Here is a 23924-nt window from a genome sequence, read left to right as displayed (position 1 = left end):
CTTTCCACCTCCAATTTGTTCTCCCTCTTCTCCTCGTTCCCTCCACCTCCGACACATATATCCTCTTGGTCAATCTTTCCTCACTCATTCTCTCCATGTGCCCAAACCACTTCAAAACACCCTCTTCTGCTCTCTCAACCACGCTCTTTTTATTTCCACACATCTCTCTTACCCTTACGTTACTCACTCGATCAAACCACCTCACACCACACATTGTCCTCAAACATCTCATTTCCAGCACATCCATCCTCCTGCGCACAACTCTATCCATAGCCCACGCCTCACAACCATACAACATTGTTGGAACCACTATTCCTTCAAACATACCCATTTTTGCTTTCCGAGATAATGTTCTCGACTTCCACACATTCTTCAAGGCCCCCAGAATTTTCGCCCCCTCCCCCACCCTATGATCCACTTCCACTTCCATGGTTCCATCCACTGCCAGATCCACTCCCAGATATCTAAAACACTTCACTTCCTCCAGTTTTTCTCCATTCAAACTCACCTCCCAATTGACTTGACCCTCAACCCTACTGTACCTAATAACCTTGCTCTTATTCACATTTACTCTTAACTTTCTTCTTCCACACACTTTACCAAACTCAGTCACCAGCTTCTGCAGTTTCTCACATGAATCAGCCACCAGCGCTGTATCATCAGCGAACAACAACTGACTCACTTCCCAAGCTCTCTCATCCCCAACAGACTTCATACTTGCCCCTCTTTCCAAAACTCTTGCATTTACCTCCCTAACAACCCCATCCATAAACAAATTAAACAACCATGGAGACATCACACACCCCTGCCGCAAACCTACATTCACTGAGAACCAATCACTTTCCTCTCTTCCTACACGTACACATGCCTTACATCCTCGATAAAAACTTTTCACTGCTTCTAACAACTTTCCTCCCACACCATATATTCTTAATACCTTCCACAGAGCATCTCTATCAACTCTATCATATGCCTTCTCCAGATCCATAAATGCTACATACAAATCCATTTGCTTTTCTAAGTATTTCTCACATACATTCTTCAAAGCAAACACCTGATCCACACATCCTCTACCACTTCTGAAACCACACTGCTCTTCCCCAATCTGATGCTCTGTACATGCCTTCACCCTCTCAATCAATACCCTCCCATATAATTTACCAGGAATACTCAACAAACTTATACCTCTGTAATTTGAGCACTCACTCTTATCCCCTTTGCATTTGTACAATGGCACTATGCACGCATTCCGCCAATCCTCAGGCACCTCACCATGAGTCATACATACATTAAATAACCTTACCAACCAGTCAACAATACAGTCACCCCCTTTTTTAATAAATTCCACTGCAATACCATCCAAACCTGCTGCCTTGCCGGCTTTCATCTTCCGCAAAGCTTTCACTACCTCTTCTCTGTTTACCAAATCATTTTCCCTAACCCTCTCACTTTGCACACCACCTCGACCAAAACACCCTATATCTGCAACTCTATCATCAAACATTTTCAACAAACCTTTAAAATACTCACTCCATCTCCTTCTCACATCACCACTACTTGTTTTCACCTCCCCATTTGCGCCCTTCACTGAAGTTCCCATTTGCTCCCTTGTCTTACGCACTTTATTTACCTCCTTCCAGAACATCTTTTTATTCTCCCTAAAATTTAATGATACTCTCTCACCCCAACTCTCATTTGCCCTTTTTTTCACCTCTTGCACCTTTCTCTTGACCTCCTGTCTCTTTCTTTTATACATCTCCCACTCAATTGCATTTTTTCCCTGCAAAAATCATCCAAATGCCTCTCTCTTCTCTTTCACTAGTACTCTTACTTCTTCATCCCACCACTCACTACCCTTTCTAATCAACCCACCTCCCACTCTTCTCATGCCACAAGCATCTTTTGCGCAATCCATCACTGATTCCCTAAATACATCCCATTCCTCCCCCACTCCCCTTACTTCCATTGTTCTCACCTTTTTCCATTCTGTACTCAGTCTCTCCTGGTACTTCCTCACACAGGTCTCCTTCCCAAGCTCACTTACTCTCACCACCCTCTTCACCCCAACATTCACTCTTCTTTTCTGAAAACCCATACAAATCTTCACCTTAGCCTCCACAAGATAATGATCAGACATCCCTCCAGTTGCACCTCTCAGCACATTAACATCCAAAAGTCTCTCTTTCGCACGCCTGTCAATTAACACATAATCCAATAACGCTCTCTGGCCATCTCTCCTACTTACATAAGTATACTTATGTATATCTTGCTTTTTAAACCAGGTATTCCCAATCATCAGTCCTTTTTCAGCACATAAATCTACAAGCTCTTCACCATTTCCATTTACAACACTGAACACCTCATGTATACCAATTATTCCCTCAAGTGCCACATTACTCACCTTTGCATTCAAATCACCCATCACTATAACCCGGTCTCGTGCATCAAAACCACTAACACACTCATTCAGCTGCTCCCAAAACACTTGCCTCTCATGATCTTTCTTCTCATGCCCAGGTGCATATGCACCAATAATCACCCACCTCTCTCCATCAACTTTCAGTTTTACCCATATTAATCGAGAATTTACTTTCTTACACTCTATCACATACTCCCACAACTCCTGTTTCAGGAGTATTGCTACTCCTTCCCTTGCTCTTGTCCTCTCACTAACCCCTGACTTTACTCCCCAGACATTCCCAAACCACTCTTCCCCTTTACCCTTGAGCTTCGTTTCACTCAGAGTCAAAACATCCAGTTTCTTTCCTCAAACATACTACCTATCTCTCCTTTTTTCACATCTTGGTTACATCCACACACATTTAGGCACCCCACTCTGAGCCTTCGAGGAGGATGAGCACTCCCCGCGTGACTCCTTCTTCTGTTTCCCATTTTAGAAAGTTAATACAAGGAGGGGAGGATTTCTGGCCCCCCGCTCCCGTCCCCTCTAGTCGCTTTCTATGACACGCGAGGAATACGTGGGAAGTATTCTTTCACCCCTATCCCCAGAGATAATATACATATATATATATACATATACACATACACACACATACACATACATACGCACATATACACACACACACACATACATATACATACATATGAAAAATGTAAGAAACAATTTAGAAAACTGAAACTTCTAGCTTGAAATGAACGAAAAACTGAATGTCACATATATATATATATATATATATATATATATATATATATATATATATATATATATATATATTATCCCTGGGGATAGGGGAGAAAGAATACTTCCCACATATTCCCTGCGTGTCGTAGAAGGCGACTAAAATGGAGGGAGTGGGTGGCTGGAAATCCTCCCCTCTCGTTTTTTTTTAATTTTCCAAAAAAAGGAACAGATAAGGGGGCCAGGTGAGGATGTTTCCTCAAAGGCCCAGTCCTCTGTTCTTAACACTACCTCGCTAACGCGGGAAATGGCGAATAGTTTGAAAGAAAAGAAAAAGAAAATATATATATATATATATATATATATATATATATATATATATATATATATATATATATATATATATAAATATAAAACTATAAACATTTACTTCCCCTTTAAAAAAGTTCTGAGGAAGTCTGTCTCGATACACTGCGGGACACTCTACCACCTGGCGAGGTTTGAGTTGCAATGGTTCTTGATTCACAAACGTCGCGGGAGACAGCGACAAAGTATAATAAAATAAAAAATATAATATATATATATATATATATATATATATATATATATATATATATATATATATATATATATATATATATATACATATATATTTTTTTTTTTTGCTTTGTCGCTGTCTCCCGTGTTTGCGAGGTAGCGCAAGGAAACAAACGAAAGAAATGGCCCAACCCACCCCCATATACATGTATATACATACACGTCCACACACGCAAATATACATACCTACACAGCTTTCCATGGTTTACCCCAGACGCTTCACATGCCCTGATTCAATCCACTGACAGCACGTCATCCCCCGTATACCACATCGATCCAATTCACTCTATTCCTTGCCCTCCTTTCACCCTCCTGCATGTTCAGGCCCCGATCACACAAAATCTTTTTCACTCCCTCTTTCCACATCCAATTTGGTCTCCCACTTCTCCTCGTTCCCTCCACCTCCAACACATATATCCTCTTAGTCAATCTTTCCTCACTCATTCTCTCCATGTGCCCAAACCAGTTCAAAACACCCTCTTCTGCTCTCTCAACCACGCTCTTTTTATTTCCACACACCTCTCTTACCCTTACGTTACTTACTCGATCAAATCACCTCACACCACACATTGTCCTCAAACATCTCATTTCCAGCACATCCACCCTCCTGCGCACAACTCTATCCATACCCCACGCCTCGCAACCATACAACATTGTTGGAACCACTATTCCTTCAAACATACCCATTTTTGCTTTCCGAGATAATGTTCTCGACTTCCAAACATTCTTCAAGGCTCCCAGGATTTTCACCCCCTCCCCCACCCTATGATCCACTTCTGCTTCCATGGTTCCATCCGCTGCCAGATCCACTCCCAGATATCTAAAACACTTTACTTCCTCCAGTTTTTCTCCATTCAAACTTACCTCCCAATTGACTTGACCCTCAACCCTACTGTACCTAATAACCTTGCTCTTATTCACATTTACTCTTAACTTTCTTCTTTCACACACTTTACCAAACTCAGTCACCAGCTTCTGCAGTTTCTCACATGAATCACCCACCAGCACTGTATCATCAGCGAACAACAACTGACTCACTTCCCAAGCTCTCTCATTCACAACAGACTTCATACTTGCCCCTCTTTCCAAAACTCTTGCATTCACCTCCCTAACAACCCCATCCATAAACAAATCAAACAACCATGGAGACATCACACACCCCTGCCACAAACCTACATTCACTGAGAACCAATCACTTTCCTCTCTTCCTACACGTACACATGCCTTACATCCTCGATAAAAACATTTCACTGCTTCTAACACCTTGCCTCCCACACCATATATTCTTAATACCTTCCACAGAGCATCGCTATCAACTCTATCATATGCCTTCTCCAGATCCATAAATGCTACATACAAATCCATTTGCTTTTCTAAGTATTTCTCACATACATTCTTCAAAGCAAACACCTGATCCACACATCCTCTACCCCTTCTGAAACCACACTGCTCTTCCCCAATCTGATGCTCTGTACATGCCTTCACCCTCTCAATCAATACCCTCCCATATAATTTACCAGGAATACTCAACAAACTTATACCTCTGAAATTTGAGCACTCACTCTTATCCTCTTTGGCTTTGTACAATGGCACTATGCATGCATTCCGCCAATCCTCAGGCACCTCACCATGAGTCATTTCTCACATACATTCTTCAAAGCAAACATCTGATCCACACATCCTCTACCACTTCTGCCACCACACTGCTGTTCCCCATTCTGATGCTCTGTACATGCCTTCACCCTCTCACTCAATACCCTCTCATATAATTTCCCAGGAATACTCAACAAACTCTATCATCAAACACATTCAACAAACCTCAAAAATACTCACTCCATCTCCTTCTCACATCACCACTATTTGTTATCACCTCCCCATTACTCCCCTTCACTGAAGTTCCCATTTGTTCCCTTGTCTTACGTACTTTATTTAAATACCTCCTTCCAAAACATCTTTTCATTCTCTCTAAAATCTAATGATACTCTTTCACCGCAGCTCTCATTTGCCCTCTTTTTCACGTCTTGCACCTTTCTCTTGACCTCCTGCCTCTTTCTTTTATACATCTCCCACTCTTTTGCATTATATCTCTACAAAAATCGTCCAAATGCCTCTCTCTTCTCTTTCACTAATAATCTTACTTCTTCATCCTACCACTCACTACCCTTTCTAATCTGCCCACCTCCAACGCTTCTCATGCCACAAGTTTATTTTCCGCAAGCCATCACTGCTTCCCTAAATACATCCCAATCCTCCCCAACTCCCCTTACGTCCTTTGTTCTCACCTTTTTCCATTCTGTACTCAGTCTCTACTGAGTACGTCTCCTTCCCAAGCTCACTTACTCTCACCACTCTTTTCATCCCAACATTCTCTCTTCTTTTCTGGAAACCTCTACAAATCTTCACCTTGGCCTCCACAAGATAATGATCAGACATCCCTCCAGTTGCACCTCTCGGCACATTAACATCCAAAAGTCTCTATTTCGCGTGCCTATCAATTAACACATAATCCAATAACGCTCTCTGGCCATCTTTCCTACTTACATACGTATACTTAAGTATATCTTTCTTTTTAAGCCAGGTATTCCCAATCACCAGTCCTTTTTCAGCACATAAATCTACAAGCTCTTCACCATTTCCATTTACAACACGAACACTCCATGTACACAAATTATTCCCTCAATTGCCACATTACTCACCTTTGCATTCAAATCACCCATCACTATAACCCGGTCTTGTGCATCAAACTACTAACACATTCACGCAGCTGCTCCCAAAAGACTTGCCTCTCTCATGATCTTTCTTCCCCTGCACAGGTGCATATGCACCAATAATCACCCATCTCTCTCCATCCACTTTCAGTTTTACCCATATCAACCTAGAGTATACTTTCTTACACTCTATCACATACTCCCACCACTCCTGTTTCAGGAGTAGTGCTACTCCTTCCCTTACTCTTGTCCTCTCACTAACCCCTGACTTTACTCCCAAGACATTCCCAAACCACTCTTCCCCTTTACCCTTGAGCTTCGTATCACTCAGAGCCAAAACATTAACGTTCCTTTCCTCCAACATACTACCTATCTCTCCTTTTTTGTCATTTTGGTTACATCCACACACATTTAGACACCCGAATCTGAGCCTTCGAGGAGGATGAGCCCTCCCCGCGTGAATCCTTCCTGTGTTTCCCCTTTTAGAAAGTTAAAATACAAGGAGGGAAGGGTTTCCAGCCCCCTGCTCCCGTCCCCTTCAGTTCCCTTCTACGACACATGAGGAATGCGTGGGAAGTATTCTTTCTCCCCTATCCCCAGGGATACATATATATATATATATATATATATATATATATATATATATATATATATATATATATATATATATATATAGGCATATGATAGAGTTGATAGAGATGCTCTGTGGAAGGTATTAGGAATATATGGTGTGGGAGGCAAGTTGTTAGAAGCAGTGAAAAGTTTTTATCGAGGATGTAAGGCATGTGTACGTGTAGGAAGAGAGGAAAGTGATTGGTTCTCAGTGAATGTAGGTTTGTGGCAGGGGTGTGTGATGTCTCCATGGTTGTTTAATTTGTTTATGGATGGGGTTGTTAGGGAGGTAAATGCAAGAGTTTTGGAAAGAGGGGCAAGTATGAAGTCTGTTGGGGATGAGAGAGCTTGGGAAGTGTCAGTTGTTGTTTGCTGATGATACAGCGCTGGTGGCTGATTCATGTGAGAAACTGCAGAAGCTGGTGACTGAGTTTGGTAAAGTATGTGAAAGAAGAAAGTTAAGAGTAAATGTGAATAAGAGCAAGGTTATTAGGTACAGTAGGGTTCAGGGTCAAGTCAACTGGGAGGTAAGTTTGAATGGAGAAAAACTGGAGGAAGTAAAGTGTTTTAGATATCTGGGAGTGGATCTGGCAGTGGATGGAACCATGGAAGCGGAACTGGATCATAGGGTGGGGGAGGGGGCAAAAATCCTAGGAGCCTTGAAGAATGTGTGGAAGTCAAGAACATTATCTCGGAAAGCAAAAATGGGTATGTTTGAAGGAATAGTGGTTCCAACAATGTTGTATGGTTGCGAGGCATGGGCTATGGATAGAGTTGTGCTCAGGAGGATGGATGTGCTGGAAATGAGATGTTTGAGGACAATGTGTGGTGTGAGGTGGTTTGATCGAGTAAGTAACGTAAGGGTAAGAGAGATGTGTGGAAATAAAAAGAGCGTGGTTGAGAGAGCAGAAGAGGGTGTTTTGAAATGGTTTGGGCACATGGAGAGAATGAGTAAGGAAAGATTGACCAAGAGGATATATGTGTCGGAGGTGGAGGGAAAGAGGAGAAGTGGGAGACTAAATTGGAGGTGGAAAGATGGAGTGAAAAAGATTTTGTGTGATTGGGGCCTGAACATGCAGGAGAGTGAAAGGAGGGCAAGGAATAGAGTGAATTGGATCGATGTGGTATACCGGGGTTGACGTGCTGTCAGTGGATTGAATCAGGGCATGTGAAGTGTCTGGGGTAAACCATGGAAAGCTGTGTAGGTATGTATATTTGCATGTGTGGATGTATGTATATACATGTGTATGGGGGTGGGTTGGGCCATTTCTTTTGTCTGTTTCCTTGCGCTACCTCGCAAACGCTGGGAGACAGCAACAAAGCAAAGCAAAAAAAAAAAAAAAAAAAAAAAATTCTGATACTCTGTACATGCCTTCACCCTCTCAATCAATACCCTCCCGTATAATTTACCAGGAATACTCAACAAACTTATACCTCTGTAATTTGAGCACTCACTCTTATCCCCTTTGCCTTTGTACAATGGCACTATGCACGCATTCCGCCAATCCTCAGGCACCTCACCATGAGTCATACATACATTAAATAACCTTACCAACCAGTCAATAATACAGTCACCCCCTTTTTTAATAAATTCCACTGCAATACCATCCAAACCTGTGGCCTTTCGGCTTTCATCTTCCGCAAAGCTTTTACTACCTCTTCTCTGTTTACCAAATCATTTTCCCTAACCCTCTCACTTTGCACACCACCTCGACCAAGACACCCTATATCTGCCACTCTATCATCAAACACATTCAACAAACCTTCAAAATACTCTTTCCATCTCCTTCTCACATCCCCACTACTTGTTATCACCTCCCCATTTGCGCCCTTCACTGAAGTTCCCATTTGCTCCCTTGTCTTACGCACTTTATTTACCTCCTTCCAGAACATCTTTTTATTCTCCCTAAAATTTAATGATACTCTCTCACCCCAACTCTCATTTGCCCTCTTTTTCACCTGTTGCACCTTTCTCTTGACCTCCTGTCTCTTTCTTTTATACAACTCCCACTCAATTGCATTTTTTCCCTGCAAAAATCATCCAAATGCCTCTCTCTTCTCTTTCACTAATAATCTTACTTCTTCATCCCACCACTAACTACCCTTTCTAATCTGCCCACCTTCCACTCTTCTCATGTCACAAGCATCTTTTGTGCAATCCATCACTGATTCCCTAAATACATCCCATTCCTCCCCCACTCCCCTTACTTCCATTGTTCTCACCTTTTTCCATTCTGTACTCAGTCTCTCCTGGTACTTCCTCACACAAGTCTCCTTCCCAAGCTCACTTACTCTCACCACCCTCTTCACCCCAACATTCACTCTTCTTTTCTGAAAACCCATACAAATCTTCACCTTAGCCTCCACAAGATAATGATCAGACATCCCTCCAGTTGCACCTCTCAGCACATTAACATCCAAAAGTCTCTCTCGCGAGCCTGTCAATTAACACGTAATCCAATAACGCTCTCTGGCCATCCCTCCTACTTACATACGTATACTTATGTATATCTCGCTTTTTAAACCAGGTATTCCCAATCACCAATCCTTTTTCAGCACATAAATCTACAAGCTCTTCACCATTTCCATTTACAACACTGAACACCCCATGTATACCAATTATTCCCTCAAGTGCCACATTACTCATCTTTGCATTCAAATCACCCATCACTATAACCCAGTCTCGTGCATCAAAACCACTAACACACTCATGCAGCTGCTCCCAAAACACTTGCCTCTCATGATCTTTCTTCTCATGCCCAGGTGCATATGCACCAATAAATACCCATCTCTCTCAATCAACTTTCAGTTTTACCCATATTAATCGAGAATTTACTTTCTTACATTCTATCACATATTCCCACAACTCCTGTTTCATATATATATATATATATATATATATATATATATATATATATATATATATATATATATTTATTTTTTTTTTATTATACTTTGTCGCTGTCTCCCGCATTTGCGAGGTAGCGCAAGGGGATAGGGGAGAAAGAATACTTCCCACGTATTCCCTGCGTGTCGTAGAAGGCGACTAAAAGGGAAGGGAGCAGGGGGGCTGGAAATCCTTTCCTCTCTTTTTTTTTTTCCTCCAAAAGAAAGAACAGAGAAGGGGGCCAGGTGAGGATATTCCCTCAAAGGCCCAGTTCTCTGTTCTTAACGCTACCTCGCAAATGTGGGAAATAGCGAATAGTATGAAAAAAAATATATATATATATATATATATATATATATTATTATATTTTTTTTTTATTATACTTTGTCGCTGTCTCCCGCGTTTGCGAGGTAGCGCAAGGAAACAGACGAAAGAAATGGCCCAACCACCCCCCATACACATGTATATACATACGTCCACACACGCAAATATACATACCTACACAGCTTTCCATGGTTTACCCCAGACACTTCACATGCCCTGCTTCAATCCACTGACAGCACGTCAACCCCGGTATACCACATCGCTCCAATTCACTCTATTCCTTGCCCTCCTTTCACCCTCCTGCATGTTCAGGCCCCGATCACACAAAATCTTTTTCACTCCATCTTTCCACCTCCAATTTGGTCTCCCTCTTCTCCTTGTTCCCTCCACCTCCGACACATATATCCTCTTGGTCAATCTTTCCTCACTCATCCTCTCCATGTGCCCAAACCACTTCAAAACACCCTCTTCTGCTCTCTCAACCCCGCTCTTTTTATTTCCACACATCTCTCTTACCCTTACGTTACTCACTCGATCAAACCACCTCACACCACACATTGTCCTCAAACATCTCATTTCCAGCACATCCATCCTCCTGCGCACAACTCTATCCATAGCCCACGCCTCGCAACCATACAACATTGTTGGAACCACTATTCCTTCAAACATACCCATTTTTGCTTTCCGAGATAATGTTCTCGACTTCCACACATTCTTCAAGGCCCCCAGGATTTTCGACCCCTCCCCCACCCTATGATCCACTTCCGCTTCCATGGTTCCATCCGCTGCCAGATCCACTCCCAGATATCTAAAACACTTCACTTCCTCCAGTTTTTCTCCATTCAAACTCACCTCCCAATTGACTTGACCCTCAACCCTACTGTACCTAATAACCTTGCTCTTATTCACATTTACTCTTAACTTTCTTCTTCCACACACTTTTCCAAACTCAGTCACCAGCTTCTGCAGTTTCTCACATGAATCAGCCACCAGCGCTGTATCATCAGCGAACAACAACTGACTCACTTCCCAAGCTCTCTCATCCCCAACAGACTTCATACTTGCCCCTCTTTCCAAAACTCTTGCATTTACCTCCCTAACAACCCCATCCATAAACAAATTAAACAACCATGGAGACATCACACACCCCTGCCGCAAACCTACATTCACTGAGAACCAATCACTTTCCTCTCTTCCTACACGTACACATGCCTTACATCCTCGATAAAAACTTTTCACTGCTTCTAACAATATATATATTGAGAACAGAAACAAGTCAAAACTCTGCCAGCCACTCCACACAGTGGCAAAATGAACAGATGAATGAATGATATTACTTCATCTCAGGACTGTGATACACTACATGTCATGGGTAATTTTCTAACTGTCAAGGAAAACTAAAAAGACAATGCTTTGTGGATGATCCTGTTGACGAATTGATTTAGACATAGGATGTTGTTGTAGATAAAATAATGTAGAGGGGTGGATTATATGCCTGAAACTGTGTAAAGTGTTCTCCCCCAAATGTGGAAGTGGAATGATGTATGAAAATGTGTATTGTTATGATCATAAAATATTCAAATTATGAGGACTGGAGGATTAGTGTGGAGCCAGGTGGCAAGTAAGGATAGTTATGAAAGTTTCAAGTTGAAGGGGAAGAAATTGAACCATGTAATTCAGATGACAGAGAAAATGGAAATGGAAAATCTTAGTACAGTACTAGAAGGACTTGGAAATGTTTATATGTTACTCATCAAAATGATGTAGTTGATAAATGTATGAAATGGTGCTCCAGGGATTGAGATATAAGGGAGGTTAGAGAACATCTTTGAAGAAAGCCTTGTTTAGGGAGCAGTCATTGACTAAGTAAATGAATAAATGTTTGGAAATAGGAAAATTTCAGATATTTAAGATGTATAGCTGATAGTACAATTGGTAAATGTCTGAAAAAATCATATTAGAAAGATGAATTACTAGAAGCTGGTACTAAGTGCAGATAGATAACATACATTTATGGGGATAGGGGAGAAAGAATACTTCCCACGTATTCCCTGCGTCTCGTAGAAGGCGACTAAAAGGGGAGGGAGCAGGGGGCTGGAAATCCTCCCCTCTCATTATTTTTTTTTTTTTATTTTTCCAAAAGAAGGAACAGAGAAGGGGGCCAGGTGAGGATATTCCCTGAAAGGCCCAGTTCTCTGTTCTTAACGCTACCTCGCTAACGCGGGAAATGGCGAATAGTTTGAAAGAAAGATTATATATATATATTCATCTTTTTATTTTCTTTTATTTTGCTTTGTCGCTGTCTCCCATGTTAGCAAGGTAGTGCAAGGAAACAGACGAAAGAATGGCCTAACCCACCCACATACACATGTATATACATACACGTCCACTTAAGCAAATATACATACCTATACATCTGAACATATACATATATATACACAAACAGACATATACATATATACACATGTACATAATTCATACTGTCTGTCTTTATTCATTCCCATCACCATCCCGCCACATTTGAAATAACAACCCCCTCCCCCCTTCATGTGCGTGAGGTAGCGCTAGAAAAAGACAACAAAGGCCACATTTGTTCACACTCAGTCTCTAGCTGTCATGTAATAATGCACCGAAACCACAGCTCCCTTTCCACATCCATGCCCCACAGAACTTTCCATGGTTTACCCCAGATGCTTTACAAGCCCTGGTTCAATCCATTGACAGCACGTCAACCCCGGTATACCAGATCGTTCCAATTCACTCTATTCCTTGCACGCCTTTCACCCTCCTGCATGTTCAAGCCCCGATCACTCAAAATCTTTTTCACTCCATCTTTCCACCTCCAATTTGGTCTCCCACTTCTCCTTGTTCCCTCTACCTCTGACACATATATCCTCTTGGTCAATCTTTCCTAAATCATTCTCTCCATGTAACCAAACCTTTTCAAAACACCCTCTTCTGCTCTCTCAACCACACTCTTTTTATTTCCACACATCTCTCTTACCCTTACATTACTTACTCGAGCAAACCACCTCACACCACATACTGTCCTCAAACATCTCATTTCCAGCACATCCATCCTCCTGCGCACAATTCTATCCATAGCCCACGCCTCGCAACCATACAACACTGTTGGAACCAGTATTTTTTCAAACATACCCATTTTTGCTTTCCGAGATAATGTTCTCGACTTCCAAACATTCTTCAAGGCTTCCAGAATTTTCATCCCCTCCCCCACCCTATGATTCACTTCCACTTCCATGGTTCCATCCACTGCCAGATCCACTCCCAGATATCTAAAACACTTTTCTTCCTCCAGTTTTTCTCCATTCAAACTTACCTCCCAATTGACTTGACCCTCAACCCTACTGTACCTAATAACCTTGCTCTTATTCACATTTACTCTCAACTTTCTTCTCTCACACACTTTACCAAACTCAGTCACCAGCTTCTACAGTTTCTCACATGAATCAGCCACCAGTGCTGTATCATCAGCGAACAACAGTTGACTCATTTCCCAAGCTCTCTCATCCACAACAGACTGCATACTTGCCCCTCTTTCCAAAACTCTTGCATTCACCTCCCTAACAACCCCATCCATAAACAAATTAAACTACCATGGAGACATCACACACCCCTGCCGCAAACCTACATTCACTGAGAACCAATCACTTTCCTCTCTTCCTACACGTACACATGCCTTACATCCTCAATAAAAACCTTTCACTGCTTCTAACAACTTGCCTCCCACACCATATATTCTTAATACCTTCCACAGAGCATCTCTATCAACTCTTTCATATGCCTTCTCCAGATCCATTAATGCTATATACAAATCCATTTGCTTTTTGAAGTATTTCTCTCATACATTCTTCAAAGGAAATACTTGATACACACATCCTGTACCACTTCTGAAACCACACTGCTCTTCCCCAATCTGATGCTCTGTACATGCCTTCACCCTCTCAATCAATACCCTCCCATATAATTCACCAGGAATACTCAACAAGCATATACCTCTGTAATGTGAGCACTCACTCTTATCCCCTTTGCCTTTGTACAATGGCACTATGCAAGCATTCCGCCAATCCTCAGGCACCTCACCATGAGTCATACATACATTAAATAACCTTACCAACCAGTGAACAATACAGTCACCCCCTTTCTAAATAAATTCCACTGCAATACCATCCAAACCCGCTGCCTTGCCAGCCTTCATCTTCCGGAAAGCTTTTACTACCTCTTCTCTGTTTACCAAATCATTTTCCCTAACCCTCTCACTTTGCACACCACCTCGACCAAAACACCCTATATCTGCCACTCTATCATCAAACACATTCAACAAACCTTCAAAATACTCACTCCATCTCCTTCTCATTACCACCAGTCATTTGCATTATTTCCCTGCAAAAATCGTCCAAATGCCTCTCTCTTCTCTTTCACTAATACTCTTACTTCATCCCACGTGGCACTCACTACCCTTTCTAATCTGCTACCTCCCACGCTTCTCATGCCACAAGCATCTTTTGCGCAAGCCATCACTGCTTCCCCAAATACATCCGATTCATCCTCCACTCCCCTTACCTCCTTTGTTCTCACGTTTTTTCCATTCTGTACTCAGTCTCTCCTAGTACTTCCTCACACAAGTCTCCTTCCCAAGCTCACTTATTCTCACCACTCTTTTCACCCCAATATTCTCTCTTCTTTTCTGAAAACTTTTACAAATCTTTACCTTCGCGTCCACAAGATAATGATCACACATCCCTCCAGTTGCACTTTCAGCACATTAACATCCAAAAGTCTCTCTTTCGCACGCCTGTTAATTAACACGTAATCCAATAATGCTCTCTAGCCATCCCTCCTACTTACATATGTATACTTATATATCTCTCTTTTTAAACCAGGTATTCCCAATCACCAGTCCTTTTTCAGCACATAAATCTACAAGGTGTTCACCATTTCCATTTACAACACTGAGCACCCTATGTACACCAATTATTCCCTCAACTGCCACATTACTCACCTTTGCATTTAAATCACCCATCACTATAACCCAGTCTCTTGCATCAAAACTACTAAAAAACTCACTCTGCTGCTCCCAAAACACTTGCCTCTCATGATCTTTCTTCTCATGCCCAGGTGCATATGCACTAATAATCACCGATCTCTCTCCATCCACTTTCAGTTTCACCCACATCAACCTAGAGTTTAATTTCTTACACTCTATCACATATTCCCACCACTCCTGTTTCAGGAGTATTGCTACTCCTTCCCTTGCTCTTGTCCTCTCACTAACCCCTGAATTTTCTCCCAAGACATTCCCAAACCACTCTTCCCCTTTACCCTTGAGCTTCTTTCTCTCAGAGTCAAAACATCCAGGTTCCTTTCCTCAAACATACTACCTCTCTCTCCTTTTTTCTCATCTTGGTTACATCCACACACAGACCCCCCCAATCTGAGCCTTCGAGGAGGATGAGCACTCCCCATGTGACTCCTTCTTCTGTTTCCCCTACGACACGTGAGGAATGCGTGGGAAGTTTCTTTCTCCCCTATCCCCAGGGATATATATATATATATATATCTTTTATATTATTCACTATTTCCCGCGTTTGTGAGGTAGCGTTAAGAACAGAGAACTGGGCCTTTGAGGGAATATGTTCACCTGGCCCCCTTCTCTGTTCTTTCTTTTGGAAAATTAAAGGAAAAAAAATGAGAGGGGAGGATTTCCAGCTCCCCCACCCCCCCTCCCTCCCCTTTTAGTCACCTTCTATGACATGCAGGGAATACGCAGGAAGTATTCTTTCTCCTCTATATATGAGTGGATGGGCCATTCTTCATCTGTTTCCTGGCACTACCTCGCTTAATGCGGGAAAAAGTGATTAAGTATAATGAAAAAAACATAAGCTGCTAACGATCCTGTTGAAGAATAAGAACTTCACCTCATTCATCGTGAAACGTTTTACCACGAGTTTGTACCTTTTTCCCGCAAGTTTGTATCCGGTACAATGAATCAAATCTTAAGTAGCTTGTTAGATTGAGATTATCAATGCCTTTGATACCTTTGAATGGTTTTATTAGACCACTTCTTAACCTCTCCTTTCTAAGCTGAATAGGTTGTATTCGTTTAGTCTGGAATTCATCATGATAGCTCAACACTGTTCTATTTTCATTAAGTCTATCTTTTTCTTCAAGAAAGGTTACCAAAACTGAACACAATTTTGAAGATGTGAGGAGTGAGGATGATTTTCCTAAACTTAAATTTGAAAGCTCTGCCTATGAATCTATAAGAACATGCCAATGAAGTGTGAGGAGTGAGGATGATTTTCCCAGACTTGAATTTGAAAGCTCTACCTATGAATCCAAGAATCTGTTTCCTTTTTCTCACTTTTTATACACTGTTTACTTGGTTTCAGATCACGAAAGAGAATTGCACTCAAGTCTTTTATCTTATTCATATTTTTGCAGTTCAACAGAATTCATCGTGTAGCTTTTCTTTTAGTTTTTACTAATGATTTGTAATAAATTGCATTTATTGATGCTGACGGTCAGTTAGTATACAAAGAAGTATTCATTGGTGTTTAGATCTCATTGTTTCATACCTGCTCACTTTTCCTACTTTAGCAAGGTAAAAAGAGGAATGGGTTATTAAACCTTTCAAGAAATCCTCACTTGGCTCCTCTTCCTAATGTTCTGACATTTAGAAAGTGAAAATACAAGATTCCAGTCCCCCACTCATGTTCCTTTTAGTCAACTTCTGTAACACTCATGAAATATTAGGGTAATATTTTCTCTTCATAATGCCAGGTAGTCATGGCATATGGTATGGTGAAAACAGAAGAGGTAGTAAAAGACTGGTACAAAATGATAAATGGCAAAGTGGCAGGAGCAGATGGGACTGCAGTTGAGTTGACCAAAAAATGGGGTCATATTATTGCTGAATTATTACTCGGGCTTTACAAAATATAGTATATAGTATATATAAGTATAGTATATAGTATATATAAGTATAGTATATATAGTGCCCAGTATAGTATGTATAGTGCCCATGCATAAGGGCAAACGGGACAAAAGGGAATGCTTGAATTACAGGGTATAAGTCTGCTGCGCATACTTGATAAGGTATATGGGAGAATAGTGACTGAAAGGGTGGTTGTATGCACAGAACATCTATGTGGGGAGGAATGCCATGGCTTTAGAAGAAATGTAGAGGATTGTGGACCAGTTGTCTACCTTGATGAATTTGTGTATGAAATATTTGAAGAAAGAGAGCAAACTGTATGTAGCATTTATGGATTAGGAGAAAGCTTATGATAATGTTCAAGGAGAGGCCTTTTAGAGGGTGCAACAAATATATGAGGTAAGTGGAGAGTTACAACTTGCAGTGGGGAGTTTTACTTGGAAATTCAGAGGCAAGAGAGTAGGAAGAGAGGAGGGTGAGAGGTTCCTAGTGAAGGTCAGTTTGTATCAATGATGTGTGATGTCACCATGGTTAGTTAATCTGTTCTTGGATGAGCTGGTGAGGGACGTAAACGCAAGGGTCCTTGGGCAAGGAGCAGGTCTGCAGTATGCCAAGGGTGGGAGAACATAGGAGGTGAATCATTTGCTTTCTGAAGATGACATGGTTCTAGTGGCTGACAGCAAAAAAAAAAAATTCCAGAAGCTGGTGACAGAGTTTGGGAATGTGTGTGAAATGAGACAGTGGAGAGTAAATGTGACTAAAATTATGGTAATGAGGAGCAGCAGGGGGAAAAGACAGGATGGTTTCAGTGAGAGTTTGAATGGTGAGGACCTGGAGGCTGAGGAGTGCTTTAGATACATGGGTGGCAAAGAAGGCTAAGGTTCTGGGTACATGAAGGAGCATATGGAAGGAAAGATCAGTATATGTTATAGTAAAGATGGCTTATGTATGAAGGTATTATAGTCCTAAGATGTGTAAATATGTCTTCAGCTTTGCATGCAAAAGATAGGCAGAGTGTCCACGTGGTAGAAATGAAATGTCTAGGAACAATGTGTGGTTTGAGCTGGGATGACTGTGTAAAGAATACTAATGTAAGAGAGGTGTGGCAGTAAGTACATGCTAACTGAGATAGCTGACCAGGACATGCTGAAACAGTCTGGAAATATGGAGAGGATGAGAAAAGAAATACTGAGATACTGACAGACAGGATCTATGCGTTACAAGCGGAGAGAGGAAGGGGAGGGGTAGACCAAAAAGTAGCTGGAAGGATGGAGGGAAGGATAGAGTGAAATGAACTAATGTGGTATATGTAGTGATACGTTGTTAGTGAGCAGAATCAAGGCATAAGAGACAGACAAGTTAAACCATGGAACAGTCTTTGGGACTTGGCTAAGGATGGCAGACTATGATTTCAGTGTATTACACATGACAGCTAAAAAGTGGCTGTGTGAAAAGGAAGGTGTTTTTTTTTGCTCCCATCACTTCCTTGCTGGGGCAGGAGAGGCAATTAGGTATAAAAAAAATCCAAATTATTAACTACAAAAAATATCTACTTTACAGCAACTGAGTTGTTAGTCTGATGTCATGAAGTAACAGCAGTATGATTAATAGCTACAAATATCCAAGAGAAACTGAAGTTTGCATTAGAATAGGAAAAGTAATGCTATACACATTCATGTTCTTCATTAGAATAGGAAAAGTAATGCTATACGCATTCATGTTCTTCATTAGAATAGGAAAAGTAATGCTATACACATTCATGTTCTTCATTAGAATAGGAAAAGTAATGCTATACGCATTCATGTTCTTCATTAGAATAGGAAAAGTAATGCTATACGCATTCATGTTCTTCATTAGAATAGGAAAAGTAATGCTATACACATTCATGTTCTTCATTAGAATAGGAAAAGTAATGCTATACGCATTCATGTTCTTCATTAGAATAGGAAAAGTAATGCTATACACATTCATGTTCTTCAAAATCTTTCCAATGCTATGTATTGTATAAAGTGTGGTGTAGTGACAGTATTTACATATACTGTATTGATGATTAAAATAATGGTAGTAAATAATGACAGTAAACTTCAGTGCAAATAGTGAGTAATATGCATTACCTCTATAATATTTGGACATGTTAATGGTATAGGTCTGAAGTGGTGACAGTCACATTTGGTCATGTTTACAGAAAGTGAAAAAAATCTGTGCATTAACATCTTACAGAAAAATTAATGGGGATGACTACAGTGCTAATGTAGACAATGATAGAGATGAATACAGATAAAAGTGAAAGTAGTTGACAATGTTGGCAAACACATCACTAACCTTATGCTTGATCTGTGGCGCCATGAACGTTGTGAACCACCAAGTCATTATCTTTGTCCACAAGGTTGGGTGAACGATGTAAAATGCCTTCAGATTTTTCTTGTACCTGTGAAATGAAAAATTTTGGTTTGTGGGTGTCTGGTCAAGAAAAGCCACTAATAAAGGCTGAAACCAATTCTTTTAAATATAAGTATATAAATATCATTACGATCTACTGCAGTTTGCTTATCAGGTAAATTTTTATATAATATCACTATAGTTTGCTTTTATTGTTAAAATGTGTAGCAAAAACTAACCCCTGCCATCAGTCATGTGCAAACAATACAAGTAATCATATGACTCATGCCCATAGCCCCCTCAAAGTATGCATTCTATATCAATACTTTTCCTGTCCTGAAGTTGACATGACACAGTTAAGAGCATCCCTAATTGAAACTACATCATCCAAAATGTTAAAATAGTACTGCAGTTGAAAAAATATAAGAAAAAGAAAAGAGGGTCAATTAATTTGAGCTCCTCAGGTGTCTATAGACCTTACATATAGTTTCTAATGAGATAATATTTCTAGAAGGGAGGGAAGAGATAGTGAATTCAACATCTTTGTTATGAGAAGGAATGCAACATCATGACAGTTAATCCAATGTGGCTGGTCTCGAGAGGAATCAACTTTTTCTTATTTTTTGCAAATTCACCAAAATAAATGAAAGAGTAATGTGGCAGTTGAAGGAATAATTTGTATACATGCGGTGTTCAGTGTTGTAAATGGAAATGGTGAAGAGCTTGTAGGTTTGTGTGATGAAAAAGAACTGGTGATTGGGAATACCTGGTTTAAAAAGAGAGATATACATAAGTATACGTATGAAAGTAGGAGAGATGGCCAGAGAGCGTTATTGGATTATGTGTTAATCAATAAGTGCGCGAAAGAGAGACTTTTGGATGTTAATGTGCTGAGAGGTGCAACTGGAGGGATGTCAGATCATTACCTTGTGGAGGCCAAGGTGAAGATTTGTAGAAGTTTTCAGAAAAGATGAGAGAATGTTGGGGTGAAGACAGTGGTGAGAGTAAGTGAGCATGGGAAGGAGACTTGTGTGAGGAAATACCAGGAGAGAGTACGTGCAGAATGCAAAAAGGTGGGAGCAAAGGACGTAAGGGGAGAGTGGGAGGAATGGGATGTATTTAGGGAAGCACTGATGGCTGCACAAAAGATGCTTGTGGCATGAGAAGCGTGGGAGGTAGGCAGATTAGAAAAGGTAGTGAGTGGTGGGATATAGAAGTAAGATTGTCAGTGAAAGAGAAGAGAGAGGCATTTGAACGATTTTTGCAGGGAAATTGTGCAAATGACAAAGAGATGTATAAGAGAAAGAGGCAGGAGGTCAGGAGAGAGGTGCAAGAGGTGAAAAAGAGGGCAAATGAGTTGGGGTGAGAGAGTATCATTAAATTTTAGGGAGAATAAAAGTATGTTTTGGAAGGAAGTAAATGAAGTGCGTAAGACAAGAGAACAAAGGGGAACATCGGTGAAGGGGACTAATGGGGAGGTAATAACAAGTAGTGGTGATGTGAGAAGGAGATGGAGTGAGTATTTTGAAGGTTCGTTGAATGCGTTAGATGATAAAGTGGCAGAAATAGGATGTTTTGGTCGAGATGATGTGCGAAGTGAGAGAGATAGGGAGAATGATTTGGTAAACAGAGAAGAGGTAGTGAAAGCTTTGTAGAAGATGAAACCCGGCAAGGTGGTGTGTTTGGATGGTATAGCAGTGGAATCTATTAAGAAAGGGGGTGACTGTGCTGTTGACTGGTTGGTGAGGATATTCAGTGTGTGTATGGATCATAGTGAAGTGCCTGAGGATTGGTGAAATGCTTGCATAGTGCCATTGTACAAAGGCAAAGGGGATAAAGATGAGTGTTCAAATAACAGAGGTATAAGTTTGTTGAGTATTCCTGGTAAATTATATGGGAGGGTATTGATTGAGAGGGTGAAGACACATACAGAGCATCAGATTGGGGAAGAGCACTGTGGTTTCAGAAGTCATAAAGGATGTGTGGATCAGGTGTTTGCTTTTAAGAATGTATGTGAGAAATACTTAGAAAAACAAATGGATTTGTATGTAGCATTCATGTATCTGGAGAAGGCATATGATAGAATTGATAAGAGAAGCTCTGTGTAAGGTATTAAGAATATATGGTGTGGGAGGCAAGTTGCTAAAAGCTGTGAAAATTTTATACAGAGGATGTAAGGCATGTGTATGAGTGGAAGAGAGGAAAGTGAGTGGTTCTCAGTGAATGTCGGTTTGCGGCAGGGGTGTGTGATGTCTCCATGGTTATTTAATTTGTTTATGGATAGGGTTGTTAGGGAGATGAATGCAAGAGTTTTGGAGAGAGGAGCAAGTATGCAGTCTGTTGTTGATGAGAGGGCTTGGGAAGTGAGTCAGTTGTTGTTCGCTGATGATACGGTGCTGGTGGCTGATTCAGGTGAGAAACTGCTGAAGCTGGTGACTGAGTTTGGTAAAGTGTGTGAAAGAAGAAAGCTGAGAGGAAATGTGAATAAGAGCAAGGTTATTAGGTACAGTAGAGTTGAGGGACAAGTCAACTGGAAGGTAAGTTTGAATGGACAAAAACTGGTAGTGGATGGAACCGTGGAAGTGGAAGTGCCATAGGGTGGGGGAGGGGGCGAAGGTTCTAGGAGTGTTGAAGAATGTGTGGAAGGTGAGAACATTATCTTGGAAAGCAAAAATAGGACTGTTTGAACGAATAGTGGTTCCAACAATGTTATATGGTTGTGAGGCATGGGCCATAGATAGGGTTGTGCGGAGGAGGGTGGATGTGTAGGAAATGAGATGGGTGAGGGCAATATGTGGTGAGAGGTGGTTTGATCGAGTATTTAATGAAACGGTAAGAGAGATGTGTGGTAATAAAAAGGGTGTGGTTGAGAGAGCAGAAGAGGGTGTATTGAAATGGTTTGATCACATGGAGAGAATGAGTGAGGAAAGATTGAAAAGGATGATATATGTGTCAGAGGTGGAGGGAATGAGGAGAAGTGGGAGACCAAATTGGAGGTAGAAGGATGGAGTGAAAAAGATTTTGAGCAATCGGGGCCTGAACATGCAGGAGGGTGAAAGGCGGGCAAGGAATAGAGTGAATTTGAACGATGTGGTATACCGGGATTGACATGCTATCAATGGATTGAGCCAGGGCATGTGAAGCGTCTGGGGTAAACCACGGAAAGTTTTGTGGGGCCTGGATGTGGAAAGGGAGCTGTGGTTTCGGTGCATTATACATGACAGCTAGAAACTGAGTGTGAATGAATGTGGCCTTTGTTGTCTTTTTTCTGGCACTACCTCGACTGCATGTGGGGGGAGGGGGTTGTCATTTCATGTGTGGCGGGGTGGCGATGGGAATGAAGGCAGTAAGTATGAATTATATACATGTGTATATATATGTATATGTCTGTGTATGTATATATATATGTATTCGTTGAAATGTATAGGTATGTATATGTGCGTGTGTGGACGTGTATGTATATACATGTGTATGTGGGCGGGTTGGGCCATTCTTTCATGTGTTTCCTTGCGCTACCTCACAGACACATATATATATACACATGTACATATTCATACTTCCTGCCTTCATCCATTCCTGTCGCCTACCCACCACACATGAAAAAGCAACCCCCACCCACCCCAGAGAAAGACAAAAAAGGTCACATTCGTTCACACTCAGTCTCTAGCTGTCGTGTGTATATCACCGAAGCTGCTCCCTTTCCACATCCAGGCCCCACAGAACTTTCCATGGTTTACCCCATACACTTCACATGACCTGGTTCAATCCATTGACAGCATGTCAACCCCGGTATACCAAATGATATTATGAGAAATATCTTGGCCTTAATGATCCATATTTACAACAACCGGTGAGGTTTCTTTTAACTGTGATTCTTTGGTGGCATTTAGGGACCTAAAAATGCATATGATAGGGTTGACAGATAGGCCCATTGAAAGATTCTTTAAATATATGGGGTAAATGAAAAGTTTCTTATTGCAGAGAAATATGTGTGAGCAGTAGGAGAGTTGGATGAAAGATTAACAATGAAGGCAGGGTTGGATGAAAGATTTACAGTGAAGGCAAGTCTGCATCAAGGATGTGTGATGTCACCCTAGATGAAATTTAGAGAAATTTAAGGGTCTTGGACTGAGGACCTGTGTACTTTATGCTGAAGACGGAAGCATAGAGGGGGGCTAGAAACCCTCCCCTCCTTGTATTTTAACTTTCTAAAAGGGGAAACAGACGAAGGAGTCACGCAGGGAGTGCTAATCCTCCTCGAAGGCTCAGATTGGGGTGTCTAAATGTGTGTGGATGTAATCAAGATGAGAAAAAAGGAGA

The 23924-nt window shown here is 41.2% G+C and overlaps 1 protein-coding gene across 1 annotated transcript in view; it reads right to left on the bottom strand.

Moving 5' to 3' along the window:
• Window positions 1-23924, bottom strand: part of Gdap2 (ganglioside induced differentiation associated protein 2) — a 695029-nt gene that overhangs the window by 55780 nt on the left and 615325 nt on the right. Inside the window, exon 11 of the mRNA XM_071679390.1 lies at window positions 19548-19653. Within this exon, the coding sequence (XP_071535491.1) occupies window positions 19548-19653 (106 nt within the window). The remainder of the gene's footprint in view (window positions 1-19547; window positions 19654-23924) is intronic.

Source organism: Panulirus ornatus, chromosome 29, assembly GCF_036320965.1.
Source record: "Panulirus ornatus isolate Po-2019 chromosome 29, ASM3632096v1, whole genome shotgun sequence".
NCBI classification, from domain to species: Eukaryota; Metazoa; Arthropoda; class Malacostraca; order Decapoda; family Palinuridae; genus Panulirus; species Panulirus ornatus.
This window is presented reverse-complemented; position numbering and strand designations above follow the sequence as displayed.